The 14,609-nt window shown below is 36.5% G+C and overlaps 2 protein-coding genes across 3 annotated transcripts in view; both read left to right on the forward strand.

Annotated features, from left to right (window-relative positions):
* The window catches only part of LOC139131140 (malonyl-[acyl-carrier protein] O-methyltransferase-like), a 32,856-nt gene extending 27,131 nt beyond the window's left edge, over positions 1 to 5,725 (forward strand). For both annotated transcript variants that reach the window (XM_070697100.1, XM_070697102.1), the window contains one exon: positions 3,593 to 5,725. In XM_070697100.1, coding sequence (XP_070553201.1) covers positions 3,593 to 3,744 — 152 coding nt within the window. In that variant the 3' untranslated portion in view covers positions 3,745 to 5,725. The remainder of the gene's footprint in view (positions 1 to 3,592) is intronic.
* Positions 5,726 to 6,670: 945 nt separating this feature from the next.
* On the forward strand, positions 6,671 to 8,898 carry LOC139132156 (uncharacterized). The gene is made up of 2 exons (XM_070698546.1): positions 6,671 to 8,140; positions 8,446 to 8,898. Exons 1-2 carry the CDS (start codon positions 6,671 to 6,673, stop codon positions 8,896 to 8,898), a joined length of 1,923 nt encoding a protein of 640 aa, XP_070554647.1.
* Positions 8,899 to 14,609: the final 5,711 nt, after the last annotated feature.

A 14,609-nucleotide genomic window follows, 5' to 3' on the forward strand; every position in this document is an offset into this window, starting at 1 on the left:
GGCAGCCATATTGGTTTCTGCGAAAAACCTACGATTACCAGTGAATAATATTCAAAACTCTTCTTCTCTAGAACCACACCAGCAATTGATCTGAAATTTTGTTCATATCATCCGTAGTGTGAGTATTATAAAGTTTGCAAAAGGCATACAGATCAGTCACGTGATTTTGCGGCCATGTTGGATTTCACAAAAAAATATAACAACAACAAGATATTAAAAATTCTTCTTTACAAGAACCAAAAGACCATTCAAGCTCAAATTTTGCACATAGTATTATCAGTGCAAGTACTTTTAATCATGGCAACTGCTTGGGCCCCGCCAACGCTGGCTGCAGTTTTAATCTTCTTCCTCTTCATTTTCTTCTTCTGTAACTATGTTGCTCACCTAGAACTCAAACAACGCTTGATATAAACCTCTCAAACCTGCAGAACTAATATATACATATGAGTACTCTTGCACCTGACCAAATAAATTTAGATCGGTCACATGACCTGGCGGTCATATTTGATTTTCCAAAATACTTTAAAACGGCGTCTCCAGATGACCTAGGGATCTGATCGATTTGAACTTTGGTGTATAGCAATTATAGCAATCCGATTCAATATTCAAAATCTTCTTTTCCGGAACTAACACACATTTCATTGAAATTTCACTTGTATCATCCTTAGTGTGAGTATTTTCAAGTTTGCAAAAGCCTTTTCAATCAGCCACATGCTTTGGCGGCCATATTGGTTTGTGCGATAAACCTATAATTACCAATGAATACTATTCAAAATCTTCTTCTCAAGAACCACCCCACCATTGTAACTGAAATTCCGTTCACATCATCCTTATTGTGAGTACTATCAAGTTTGTGAAAGGCATACAGATCGGTCACGTGGTTTGGCGGCCATATTGGATTCCCCATAAAAACCTTTACTAACAACGAGATGATATTAAAAATTCTTCTTTACAAGAACCAAAAGACCATTCAAGCTCAAAATTTGCACATAGTAGCATCAGTGCAAGTACTTTCAAACATGGCAACTGCTTGGGCCCCGCCAACGCTGCTTTCGGCTTTAATTATTGTTTAAAATTGAATTCAAGTCTTGACTATAATTCATTTGCCATCAAGAATAATGATTAAGGTCTTGACACATACACAAAATACCATGCTAAACAGAATATTTGTTATTCTAGCATGCACTAGGGAGTAGAACAGGGCACTGCAGTCGCAGAACCTAACACTGAAAAAGTGGCCTAAAGGTATTGTTTCACAAGATGAAGTTTTCCTGAAAGAGAAAACATGTCAGCACATTGCCATTCTTCCCTGGAAGAGAAACACAAACACACACACAGAAACCAAAAAATGCCAATTTCAAAATCAGGCCAATGTATTTAGGGTCTGGATAGAAGTTACAGTGGGCAAGGTCGAGTGTTTTTCAAAATGAGGCTGAGGAAAAAATAGTGACCCCACTTTGCGAGAATACAAGTGACCCTCCCAAATTTTCATGCACTTAAAACAGTAAACCGCCCTTGCGTGTCATAGTCCACATCCCTGTAGACATATAATTTGTCATTATACATTTGAACTTTCAGCATATAAGCTTACTTTACAACCTTTACAAACAATCACGTTTATGCAAGGTTTCAAGTAAATCGATGAAAATAATATCAGATTTCACAATAAATAATTCTATCAACTACTTGAGGTACAGTTGCCTATTCAAAATATATAAAAGGGAAAAAGCTCTAATTTTTACTTTCATTTATAGTTTGCCTTGTACAGAGAGCACTATTATTGTTTGTCAAGAAACGTATTACAGCGCTTAAGTCAATATTTCACAATATTTACACATAAACGCATAAATATAGCAAGTTTTGTCAAGGAAATATTTAATAGTTTACCATACACTACCATGAGAACTGAATTTATATTTGGGGGTGAAATTCCAATATCTTGTTTGTTGTCTACATCTGCACTTTCAAAAACCCGTATCCTAATCGAGTACATTTGTATCAAATGTCAAACACTTTTAAAAGCACAGATGTAGCTAGTTACATAATGTAAAAATCATTATTCATCGTCTTCTCATATACTATCACGTATAGTGAATCAACATTTTTAGTGAAATTCCAAAATCAAATTTCTTGCACACTAAAGGCACCGTATTCTAAGCAAGTACATTGATATCAATTATCAAATGTCTAAATGCAAAAATTTGGCTAGTTTTATATTGAAAACAATGTTTACACTTTTCTCATAGACTATTTTGTATGTTGAATCAATATTGTTTGTGAAATTCCAAAGTCAATTCCTTGTTCACAAAAGCACTTTAAACCACACTCTTCTAATCATTGGTATAAATTATCAAATGTCTATAAATGCACAGATATTGCTAGTTTTAAATCGGAAAAATATTAAGAATAGTTTTCTCAAAGACTACCATGTAAAGTTAATCAACATTTTCGATGAAATTCAAAAATCAAATTTCTTGTACTCAAATGTACTTTTTACCTCCCACCTCAAGCAAACTTCATTTACATAAATTATAAAACATACATGAAAATTTCAGGAATAGCTTGTTTTTAGGGGAAATTGTTAAAAGTTTGCCCAATAGACTCACATGTATTATGATTTGATATTTTGGACGAGGCACTATGACATGTTGACTTCTAATTGTTGTTCAGAAAATGGTGACCCTTCAGCAAAGGCATGCTTCAAATTTCATGACCCTTCAAAAATGTTTGCGCAAACAATTGGGACCGATCTCAAAAATACACTGGCCTCCCCCTGTATTTTCTGTCTAGTCCCTTATTATTACTGTGGCAAGTCAGAAAGGGGTATTTGAACGCATTTTGTGTTTGTTACGGGGGCATTTGAGAATTTTCCGAGAACTTTTTGGATCCCCCCTCAAGAGGTGTATGTGAATGCAGCTTAATAAAATATGAGCGGTACGTTTTTATTTCCTCGAAAATACTTCATCATGTAATAGTCCCTAGAGCATATTGCGTATTATGTAGCTCAAGTCAAGAAATTTCAAAGGATGTGATTCCAGAGTGTCTGTGGTGGGTCAACACGACTGCTTGCAATGAACTTATATATTATGTAACATAGGGGACGCCGGTTTTACAGTCACTATACTATCACCACAGTTTATTGCCAAACTGCTTACAATTTCATCCAATGACTGGCTGTCTTTGCTAGTCAGTTAGCCACGTTACTGGCCTGTGACTTCTTGCTGCCTCTGAAAATGTAATCTAGTATACATGAATTGGTAAGGACTAATAGCCAACATCTGTTGACAAATTATTGTAAACATTTACGACTTTTGCGAATGATAAAAGATACATGATAATAGTACAAAAAGGCCCAAATAACATCCAAACGACAGACGATTATGTTTGCAAATACATTACATAAATTTCTTTTCACACAAGCTATTAAATCGTTTTAGATGAATGAAATATGACGTAACAGACGTTGTCGACTATATGACGGCATGTACCATAGATTAGCGATCACAGTAAATTTGTGATACATTGGAAAAGACGACGACTTTAAATATTTCTTATCCTTTTTCACAAAAAGTCACGGTAACCTCTCTTCTAGCGTTCTTCCCAAACTTTATGGGTCAGATGGCAAGATTTCCAGAAGATAGAAGAGAAGAATATATAGAAGATGCACTTACATCTGCGTTCGGTACAGTCGAGGAAGAATATTGCCTAACGTTGTCTCTTATTACGGCGGTCGCCAGAAAATGATAACCGAAATGAAATGTGTTTTTCAGCTAAACGAAATTCTTGTTTATAGTTATTTAGTCGGTGTTCTATCCATAGACTATTCTATCCATAGTGGCACGGTTTCAGAGACATAACTACATAGTAAATCCTTCACAACGTACGAAAAGTAATTAATGTGAAACCCTTGCCTAGTAAATTTGTTTATGAGTAATTTGTATTTAAATAAAAACATTCTGCGTTCTATTTGAAATATGTATGAAATTTCCTAATGAAGGAAGGATCAGTATACACATTTCTCCTGCAAAAACATTTCATACCAAGACTTAATGAATTTTTTAGTGATTACAAGGAAAAAATGTAATTATCTCCATAAACCATGACTGAATGCCATCATACAATCTGCAATCAAAGACAATCAAAGAGAAAATGTGGTTCGTCCTCTACCTATAATTATCGGTACGCTGAGTGTATTTTCCATATGAGGTATGTATGAGGTTCAATGACACATTTGCTTTTGAAGGGACAGTATGTCAAAGGTTTTGGTTTGTTAGTCCCCACGGACACCGTCCGGGGGGACTTATAGGTTTGGTCATGTCCGTGCGTGTGTGCGTCCGTCCGTTCACGCAGATATCTCAGAGATGCCTGAAGCGATTTCATTCAAACTTAGTACAAGGATTACTTCATATGTCATACAGATGCACGTTGATTTGTATTGTGATACGATCCAATATGGCTGCCAGGCGGCCATTTTATTACGATTTTTTCATGTACAGAGCCATAATTCAGGCATGTTTCAACTGATTTTATTCAAAGTTGGTACAAGGACATTGACCAATGTCATAGATATGCACGTCAATTCTTTTTGTGATACGATCCAATATGGCCGCCGTGCGGCCATTTTGTTACGATTTATCATGTACAGAGCCATAACTCAGGCATATCTCAACCAATTTTATTCAAACTTGGTACAAGGACATCGACCTATGTCATACACATGCACATTGACTTGTTTTGTGATACGATCCAATATGGTCGCCGTGTGGCCATTTTATTACGTTTTTTCATGTCCAGAACCATAACTCAGACATGTATCAAGCAAATTTATTCAAAGTTGGTACAAGGAGATTGACCAATGTCATACATATGCATGTTAATTTGTTTTGTGATACGATCCAATATGGCTGCTGTGCGGCCATTTTGTTATGAGTTTTTCATGTACAAAGCCATAACTCAGGCATATTTCAACCGATTTTAATCAAAGTTGGTACAAGGACTTTGACCTATGTCATACATATGCACATTGATTTGTTTATTAGATCCATTATGGCCACCATGTGGCCATTTTATTACGATTTTTTCATGTCCTGAACTACAACTCAGACATGTATCAAGCGAATTTATTCAAAAGTATTTTTATCACAGACCTAATGAAGAGGACTCTATCCTCTCTGAGGACCTGTAATCAAAGCACCCATTAACAAGTGGGGACTGTGTCATTAACGATGACTTGTTTATTGTGCTTTGTTTCATTTCAATATAACTTTCACAAGTCGTGTGCGGCAACGCTTGTACTGGTGTGCCAGAATGAACACTTTAATTCACCTACCCCAACTGTATTATCTATGCGATTTCAGAAAATACTTGAAGAGCATCATCAGTTGGAAGTACAAACTTATTTAGCATTTATATTAAATCAAACATTCTGGAAAACTTGATGATATCTGAAGCCTTTCTTGCAAAAATAATGAAGAACAATTTATGGTGAATAACAAGTACTACATCGTTGAGTATTTAGAGTATGGTCATAGATTTAGCTGAAGTATAAAGATACGAAAGTGCACCCGTAAATACACTTAGGTTTGTTCTCACAGCCAGTCGGAACCGTCTGTGTGAAATATTTTGTGGTAGTAAAATTTCGAGTATATCATACCAGTATATTGATGGTGCAAATACAGCGATTTGATTGGTCGAGAGGTGAAAATAAATTGAGCTAAATCGATAATGTTGTCCGATATTTTCTCACGTCCCTTCCCTACCAACCTCCCCGAAAAGTAAACCGGTTGCCTTTGCGTCTCTCTTTGCCGTATCAATCTTCTTAGAAGTTTCATATGCCGAAGGCTCTATCTTAGAGAGAATTTTCGGCGGTTTGGAAGAAACTTGACGAAACATGAAGTGAGTACAGCGTCGTAACTAAAACTTGATGGTACGTTTTGTTGCAGAACGAATAACATACTTTAAGGGTACTTACACAATTTACTGGAATACTTTAGTTAGTGGCTTGCCTAAATATGAGCGGCACTAAAGTTTGACTTTCTTGGTAGGATCATGGAGGTAATAGACAGACCCTTGGCGGTAATAGTCCGTCTATTGGCCCCATGGTAGGATATTATGCTTGGATTCTGTATAACAGAAATTTGAACGGAATGCCATGACTGCTCTTAGGCACTGTGCGAATCGGGAACATGGTCTGTTTCTTCGGCCTGGGGGTGGATGGGCCGGTGGATAATTTTTTGCCGACGTCAAAAAGTGGCTGACCCCCCCCCCCATTCCAACTTTCGAAAACAGGTTGACCCCCTATTCCAACTTTCGAAAACAGGGTGACCCCCTTGCACGCGACAAAGGTGAAACAAAAGGTGGAATATAAATTGAATAATTCAGTGTGTTTGTGAGTGTGTGTGTGTAATATATATATATATATATATATATATATATATATATATATATATATATATATATATATATATATATATATATATATATTTATATATATATATATATATATATAATATATATATATATATATATATATATATATATATATATATATATATAGCAGCTGCTAGACCTACACTTGTTGGTGGTCCATTGACAACTAGTCACAACTCCCTGTACTGCTTTTTACTGGTACCCCTGTGAATCTGCATAGATCCAAGTATAGTCGTCTAGTATGGCCAAGAATCTTCACAAGATCTACAGCAAACTAAGAAATATAACGGACAGACACGTAAGATTTCAATCGCATCTATCCTTCCTGCAACATTGCCGTTCTGAAAATGTCATACCTACTGGTTTATCTTTTAACAAGAAACCGCCACTAGAGAACACAAATTTAGAATACAAATGGAACTCAACGCTTAGAAAAACATCGGACAATTTACTGCATGTTCTTATATCATTCTATGAAAATGAACTTTGCCCAGGACTCGAAAGTAAAACTCAACTGTTGACGAGGAAGTTGCAAAGTCTTACAGACCAGCGTACATACCGTCGCCTCAATACCCAACTGCGTAATCAAGTCAGAAACACAAAGAAAAAGTTGAACAATACACATCAAAATAAACTTATGAAACTCACGTCAGCAACACTGGATAAGAAGAAGTCAGAACAACAAAACGTTTCTCACACAGTTAACACAACTCATAGATCTGGTGGGAATCAACGTCGTCGGTTTAACAAATATGTAAGAAAACACAAGAGAAACGTGAGACTTCATATAGCCAGAAAATCTGCGGCCTTATCAGACATTAACAATATAATAAATATCAGTGGAAAAGAACTCACACCAGCTGCCACAACATTGCTCAACAGAGGCTTGGGATTTATACCCACACCAAAATCCTGGGACAAATGGAAATTCATCGAGGACACTCACTCATACCATCGGCGATTACGATTAAAAGAGTTCTTTCACGACACTGAAAATGACTGTGAAAACAATGCTTGTGATCTCCCAAAAGAACTGAGAATACCAAGTAAATGGACTCCACGAACAGGTAGGGATCAAATGCTCGATAAATACTGTGAAACACAAATGAAAGAAGTATTGCAATACAAGTCAGATACGTCGTCCCGCAGAGACAATATCACTAAAGAACAGAGACAAGAAATCAGAAAACTGAGGGATGAACCGTCTATCTATATCAGCAAAGTCGATAAAGGTGGCTCTGTTATCATTTGGAATAGACAAAGCTATATAGAAGTTATGAAAGAACATTTGTCTGACATTAAATACTATCAACAGATAAGTGAAGATTTGACACCTACAGTTCATGCTAAAATCGTCGAACAAGCAAATAAAATGGAAAATAATTCAACAATCTCAGCCACAGAAGCAGCAGCTATTTGCTACGAACACAACATCACCACTCCGTATATGCATGGTTTGGCAAAATGGCATAAGATCCAGAATCCTGATACCAGCCTCCATCGTAAACCCCCAGTTAGGGCTATTATCTCTCAAATCAATAGCCCTACACAAAGAGCATCCATATGGCTTCATCACAAACTGATGGATATAGTACCACAGTATTGCAGGGAATTAGTTAAAGATTCCACTGACTTCTTACATCAACTTCATCAAGCAAATTCCTCACAGATTTCAACGTTACCGGCGAACTCTCTTCTGTTCAGTTTGGATGTAATTAGTTTATATCCCAATATCCCGATTAATGAGGGCCTGGAAGCACTTAAACATGCATTCGAAACATGCACCAAATTCAACGCTACCAATACTGATGACATCATTGAGTTAGCCAATATTGTCATATGGTTTCGAGTTTTGTGGAGAACATTATATTCAAATCCATGGGACAGCCATGGGTACGCCTTTCGCTCCTATGTACGCCAACATTTTTATGAGCTGGTTCTGGAGAAAACCCCGAAAAGTTCAATGACCAACCGGACCTACTCAAAAGATTTATTGATGATCCACATGGTTTACAGACACTCCGCGAAGACAAATATCTTGACAGTATAAATTCATTGATCACGTTAACTTTAGAGTATGGTAAAACCAAGCAACATTTCCTCGACATTTCAACAAGCATAGTAAATGGGAAAGTGGAGACTGATCTCTACACCAAACCTACTGACAGTGGAAGATATTTGTCTCCCTCTTCACACCATCCAAGACACATCTTCAACAGCATTGTATACAGTGGAGTTATCCGATTGCGCAGAATATGTTCACTCGATATGTGGTTTGATCAACGGGCCAGTGAATTCAAGGACAGACTGATCAAATCTGGTTACCAGGCCAACAAAATACAAACCATTATAGATGAAGTTCGTAAGAAACCAAGATCATCCTTTCTCCGTTACAATAAAAAGCAATCCATGGATAGAGTGGTTTGGGTCAACGACTTCAATCTATGCGACCAGACGTCAGACAACTAGCCAAAAGACACCATAAAATCCTGCAGATCTCTGAAAGAATGTCTATGGTTTCCCCTACACCTCCCCTCATTTCGGACAGAGTTTGTGCCAATCTTGGCCAGTTGATTGTAAGACATAGATTACAACAACAACAACAACAACACACAACAACAACAACACAACAACAGAATAAACGGAGCTCACGGCCATGTAATGATACTAGATGCAGAGTAATGTGCTCACAGATGTCACCACGGACAGCATAACAAGTCATAGCAACGGTAAAACCTTCAAAATAAAGGGACAGTACAACTGTAATACTGAAAATGCCATTTATTGTGTATTTTGTGATATTGCTTATGTCAGTATGTTGGCCAAACTAAAAACAAAATAAGGTACAGAATGGCCGGTCACAGAAGCATGATAAAATGTAAAAACAATGATCTCGATAATCCAGCATATTTGTAAGTCAGCATTTTAACCTTCCCAACCATTCAGTAAAGAATATGAAAGTCATTATCTTGGAAACGGTTCATAACAGTGATCACAATGGTAAAAATTCTAGGGACATTGTTGAAACAAAGTGGATATTTTTACTTAACACCATGTATCCAAAGGGACTCAATAGAGAGTCACCCATTCCTGCTATAGTGTAACTTTTTATTCAATCATTGACTTTCGGGTATTTTTCACCCTCCCTGTCAGTTTGACTACATACGGGTGATACCTTTATTTTTATCACATTTTTTATCACATTTGTTTTTCAACACATTTACATCTTTTAAGTATTGACATTGAATTTTACCCTGTATTTTTACCACTTTTTTATTTTGATGGTGATCATGATTATTTAAGAATTTTACATCTTTTTTAGAATATTGACATTGAATTTTACCCTGTACTTTTACTAGTTTTTTATTTTGATGGTGAAATTTTCACTTCAGTAGAGTTCTATTTTCTCCTGGCTTAAATATTTCAGTACCGGTTGTTTTTCCTACAGCTGTCTCTCCACTTTCTAAGACATTGTTGGTTCATTTGTATTGTACACCGTATTGCACATTTCTTACGTCTGCATGTGATGTACATCGCATTCAACATATGCAAATCAGCTTGTAGGTGTCAATCACCCAATGCATTTCAACCTCTGCTCTGGTTGGTTCAGTGTCATTTCCATCTTGACAGTCAACAAGTGAGTACAGTCTTGCGTTGTTCCACAACTCTTTGTGTAGTATAGATCTTCGTGTTGAGCCCGAGGTCCAGTTACCAGTAAAAGTACTTTTTTTTGGGGTTTCGCTTTTCAAATTCGTTTCAATTTTTTAGCTTCCTGTATTTTCTTTCACATGCTTTATAGTCTGTTATCCGTTTATTTCAGTTTTTAAACCTGATGAAGTGGGATTAAGCCCACGAAACGTCGGACAATAAAATTTAGTTTGTAGTGAAGAACACTGTGTCCTAGAGTTGGTGCTGCTTGACCTATCCTGTTAATATATATATAATATATATATATATATATATATATATATATATATATATATATATATATATATATATATATATATATATATATATACGGTTATATATATACGGTTATATATATATATATATATTATAAATGTTTGTGGTATAATTTAAACATTCAGTCATTCTGTGTTTTAATGAAATTGTTGTCATGTCAGTTATAAGATAGGATCTTAAAAGTATCAATTCTTAAGTTTGAATACAGTATTTTGAATGAGCTGTGAATGTACTCCACTCTTTTTATGCATAAGAAGATGTCCAGAACTGTTGTAAGAAAAATGTGATTGTGAAATATTAGTGCATGTTGCTTTCTTATACTGAATTCTCATAGAGGAAACAGAAAAGTATCAGGAACATGTTATGCTTTTCATATGAACTGCTGATTTCATAATGATAAGTACACTTTGCAAAACAGACTTTCAATTTACAGTGATCAAGATATATCTGACATATATCTCTGATATATTAATTTACTGTGCCCGAAGGCCGCACCGAAAACTATTAAACATCCAGATATCTCTGATATATATACATATCTGATATATGAAAGTCATGCAGCTGGAGGGCATACTGAAAATATGTTTGATATTTTAAAAAGTGCGCCCGAAGGGCGCGCCGAAAAATTTGAAACATACAGGTATCTCAGATATTTATATGTCTGATATATATACAAGTTTTGCACTAGGACGGGGCGCTGAAAAATATGTCTTATTATATTATAGTTACGCGCCCGACGGGCGCGCCGAAAAATACAACTGAATGATGAAATTTGTGGCTTGCACAATGGATTTTTCGCAAGTATTAGCCATGTCGAAATGAAAAACCATACTGACCCCCCTATTGGGCATTTCAAAAATATGGTGACCCCCTATCACCAAAGTCAAATACAAGGTGAAACCCCCCATGAATCCACCGCCCCCCCCCCCCCAGGCTGAAGAAACTGACCAGTCCCTAATAGGAGCGCTCTACGCAATTCACTCTCTGGGTACTATAACTGGTCAACAGGAAACTTGTCGTATAGCGATTCTGTCATGATGCACTACGCTACACTACCAGCGACTGTATTCTTCAATACCGTAGACGACATGATGGTCTCGTAAATAATGAAGCGAGTCGGTCGCAATACAAGTATATTTTAAGTGAATTCGTTTGTTTTTGGTAAAATTATCTTTGTACTCAAGTATAATGGCTAAAACGTAAAAGCAAACAGCACAAATTGACTTGTACTGAAATGTAAATGACGTTTCGGAGTGTTATGAGTAAACCATACTAAGATGTACGCCTGGCTGTAAGTGGTTCTGGTCACAGTGCAAACGTGATTTTTTAGTTAAACATGGGTTCATATCAGTACTCTCTAAACAATAGGAGAGTTACAATAAAGGCATAGCATGTATGATAGACTGAAATATATGACGAGCGATTATGGACTCAGCTATATGTCTTTGATCCCGATTATCTTAGAAGATATTCATGAAATTAATAAGAAAACAACGTTTGTTAAAAGCAATAATAAACCGTTCACATTACAACACAGGCATAACACGAGAAGTCTTTCTATAAATCCAGCTTTGCAAAAAAACGGTGCTGTTCCGATAACGCGACTTACCATAGTTTTTACCTGCCGACCCTCAACTTTTTAGAGCTACGTAAACACGGGAGTATAACTAAGAAAGAAAAAAACTCCGTAAAATCACGCGTTCGTGACTTGGCATTATTTTGATTTTTGCTTGGACGAGAATGTCTTTTATGTTTTTTCCCTTTTTATATGAATGATAAGCTTTTCTTGAAATGTTGTGGCAAATGTTTGACCGCCCTGAACCCTGAAAATGCATATTTCAAAATAAAAATATTATAGAAAAAAATTCCCGCCGACCTACCTACCCTATTTTTGAAAACCATGTTATCAGACCAGCACAATTTGTTTGGTTTTTTTGGTTTTTTTGGGATTTTTTTGGCCTAAGTGGTTTGTTAGCTCGATTGAATAATCAATTATTTACTTGCGGAGGGACTACGGCCCGGTCACATCACACATCGTCCGGTCCTCACGGTGTTGTCACGGCGTTGCTTATTATGTAGTTGGGTACTAAAGTGAAAATCCAACAGATTACAGACATCTACATTTCACAAAAGGTAAGTCTAACCTCGATTGAATACTCTTACCCTAACTCTATGGATCAGCTTTGAAGATTTCCAGAAGGTAGAAGAGACAAATAAGTAGAATAGGCGCTCAAATCTTTGTGAAATACTGTCCCTAAAGAAGACCATGGACTTTTGATCACATGTTCTCATTTTCACTGTTGTCGGGAAATAATGAAGAACTATACCCTCTTTCAAAAGATAAATATATCTGACAATATTGTCATTATAAGTCGCGTGAGATAACTGTCAATGTATGAAATTTCCTACATTTGAGAAAATTACACATTTGATTAATCAACGTGTGCGAACGCTTGCTCGGAATAAAGAGAAACATGTAGCTCAGTGTAAAGCCAAAAGTTACTTTCTAGGTGTTGGTAACAAAACATGAAAATTGATGGGCATTTGTCATCTTATTATTTCATTTTGCGATTCGCCAAGATCATGAAGGGTGAATCCCAATCACTCAAATATATTCAAACTTTTGGTCTGAAAGTTTCAGTCGTGTCTGGGTCTCATACACGGCCGAATTATCCAATCTAAAAACCCCCCAGTGCCTGTGTGATTCTACTCAATCCATATCCTGCCTTGAGAAGTGGCCCCATATAAAAGCAAGCAACCGCCATTGGACTAGTAGAGGTCGCAGCAATGCTTGTCGGTTACCATTGGGAGGTCGATGGCACAACTATGTTAAAGTCCCAAAGTGAGCGCAACTTTGTCTTTTCAGATTACCCACCTTCTTTGTTTTTTTTTATGGAGTTTGCTGTAACTTTCTCTGCGATGTAAAACCCTTTAGCTGATTGGTTTGCACATTGTAAGATTCAACAATGTGCTCCGTTGGTTTCAAGTTGACAGTAACAAGGTCGTCAAAGTCATGGAGACACTGAAACCTACTTGTATTGGGCAAGAAAACTCGGAGGTGTCGGGAGAGGGGAGATCGAAAATTTGCATAACTTAAAGGAATCCTCTATTTTCTTTAGTTGCAACAAATTTGGCGCAAAGACAACCGTTAAACGAAGGAAGTTATGTATCCGGTACTCAATTTGTCTAGTAGTGAGCTGACGGGTATAAGGATCTGTATTGAATTAACCGCAAAATTTTCAGTCAAACTCTGAGGTCCAGAGGGCCTCGGATTTTGACTGCAAACTGTGTGGTTAATTCCACAGACCTCCTTCGCATATCGACCGATTCAATCCAACTCACCATAACTGTCCATTTATTTTGATAATAAGACAAAATGTTTACTTTTTTGTGTCGAAGTTAGTGTTGACCACGTGTTCGACATCTAGAACGACACGACTACATATGAACGTTTAGTGATCTTACATTTGTGAAATGCTTCCACTCCGATTTTCGCACACGACATAAATGATTTTGGTTCGAGATCTTCCGACAGATTTGAAAATATGAAACCAGTCTTTGTTGCTATGAACTGAAGTTTTGCAAACGTTATCCAAAATGGTTGCTGAGGATTTGGGTTGACACATTAAGGGCAAAATAATAAGAAGAGAAACGCCTGAAAGTACGCAAGTTGGGAACACCCAAAAGAGCTGATTACCGTTAAAGGGATAAGGGGTGTAATTTATCGACATCAGATGCAAAAGTGTGGTATACCCTTTTTATCACAAATACACAAAGATATCATCTCACGGTAACTGTTGGTCAAGTATGAGTCAAAACAGCAATCTTGAATTGATATTCACATTTATTTTAATTTTTGGCATAACATTCCAATTCATTGAAAAGTGCATATTTCAATAAGATATTGTGTAAAATAGTATAATAACAAAATATTTGTTGAGGAAGTGCACAGATGAAGTATAAAAAGGAAATTGAGATACAGAATAAGATTGGTAGAAGGGAGGAATCAATATATTGCTCTTTGAACAATATGTTCAGCCTTCGAGTGAATTATTGTATACCTGTCAGAAAACAGTTGATGTACAAAATACGTACATGTCCGGCCTGTCCTATGAAACATAAGTAAAACAAAAGTTATTAAAATCGAAAGACATAAAGCATGTTAAACAGGACCGTTGAAAATAACCTAAAGTGCTTTTGAAATATTTGAATCCATT

The sequence above is a fragment of the Ptychodera flava genome, chromosome 4, assembly GCF_041260155.1.
Source record: "Ptychodera flava strain L36383 chromosome 4, AS_Pfla_20210202, whole genome shotgun sequence".
Taxonomy (NCBI): Eukaryota; Metazoa; Hemichordata; class Enteropneusta; family Ptychoderidae; genus Ptychodera; species Ptychodera flava.

Coding starts and splice junctions, on each gene's coding strand:
- LOC139132156 (XM_070698546.1), top strand. CDS start 6,671: ATGGCCAAGAATCTTCACAAGATCTACAGCAAACTAAGAAATATAACG. Junction 8,141..8,445: donor CTCTTCTGTTCAGTTTGGAT/GTAATTAGTTTA, acceptor CATGGTTTACAG/ACACTCCGCGAAGACAAATA.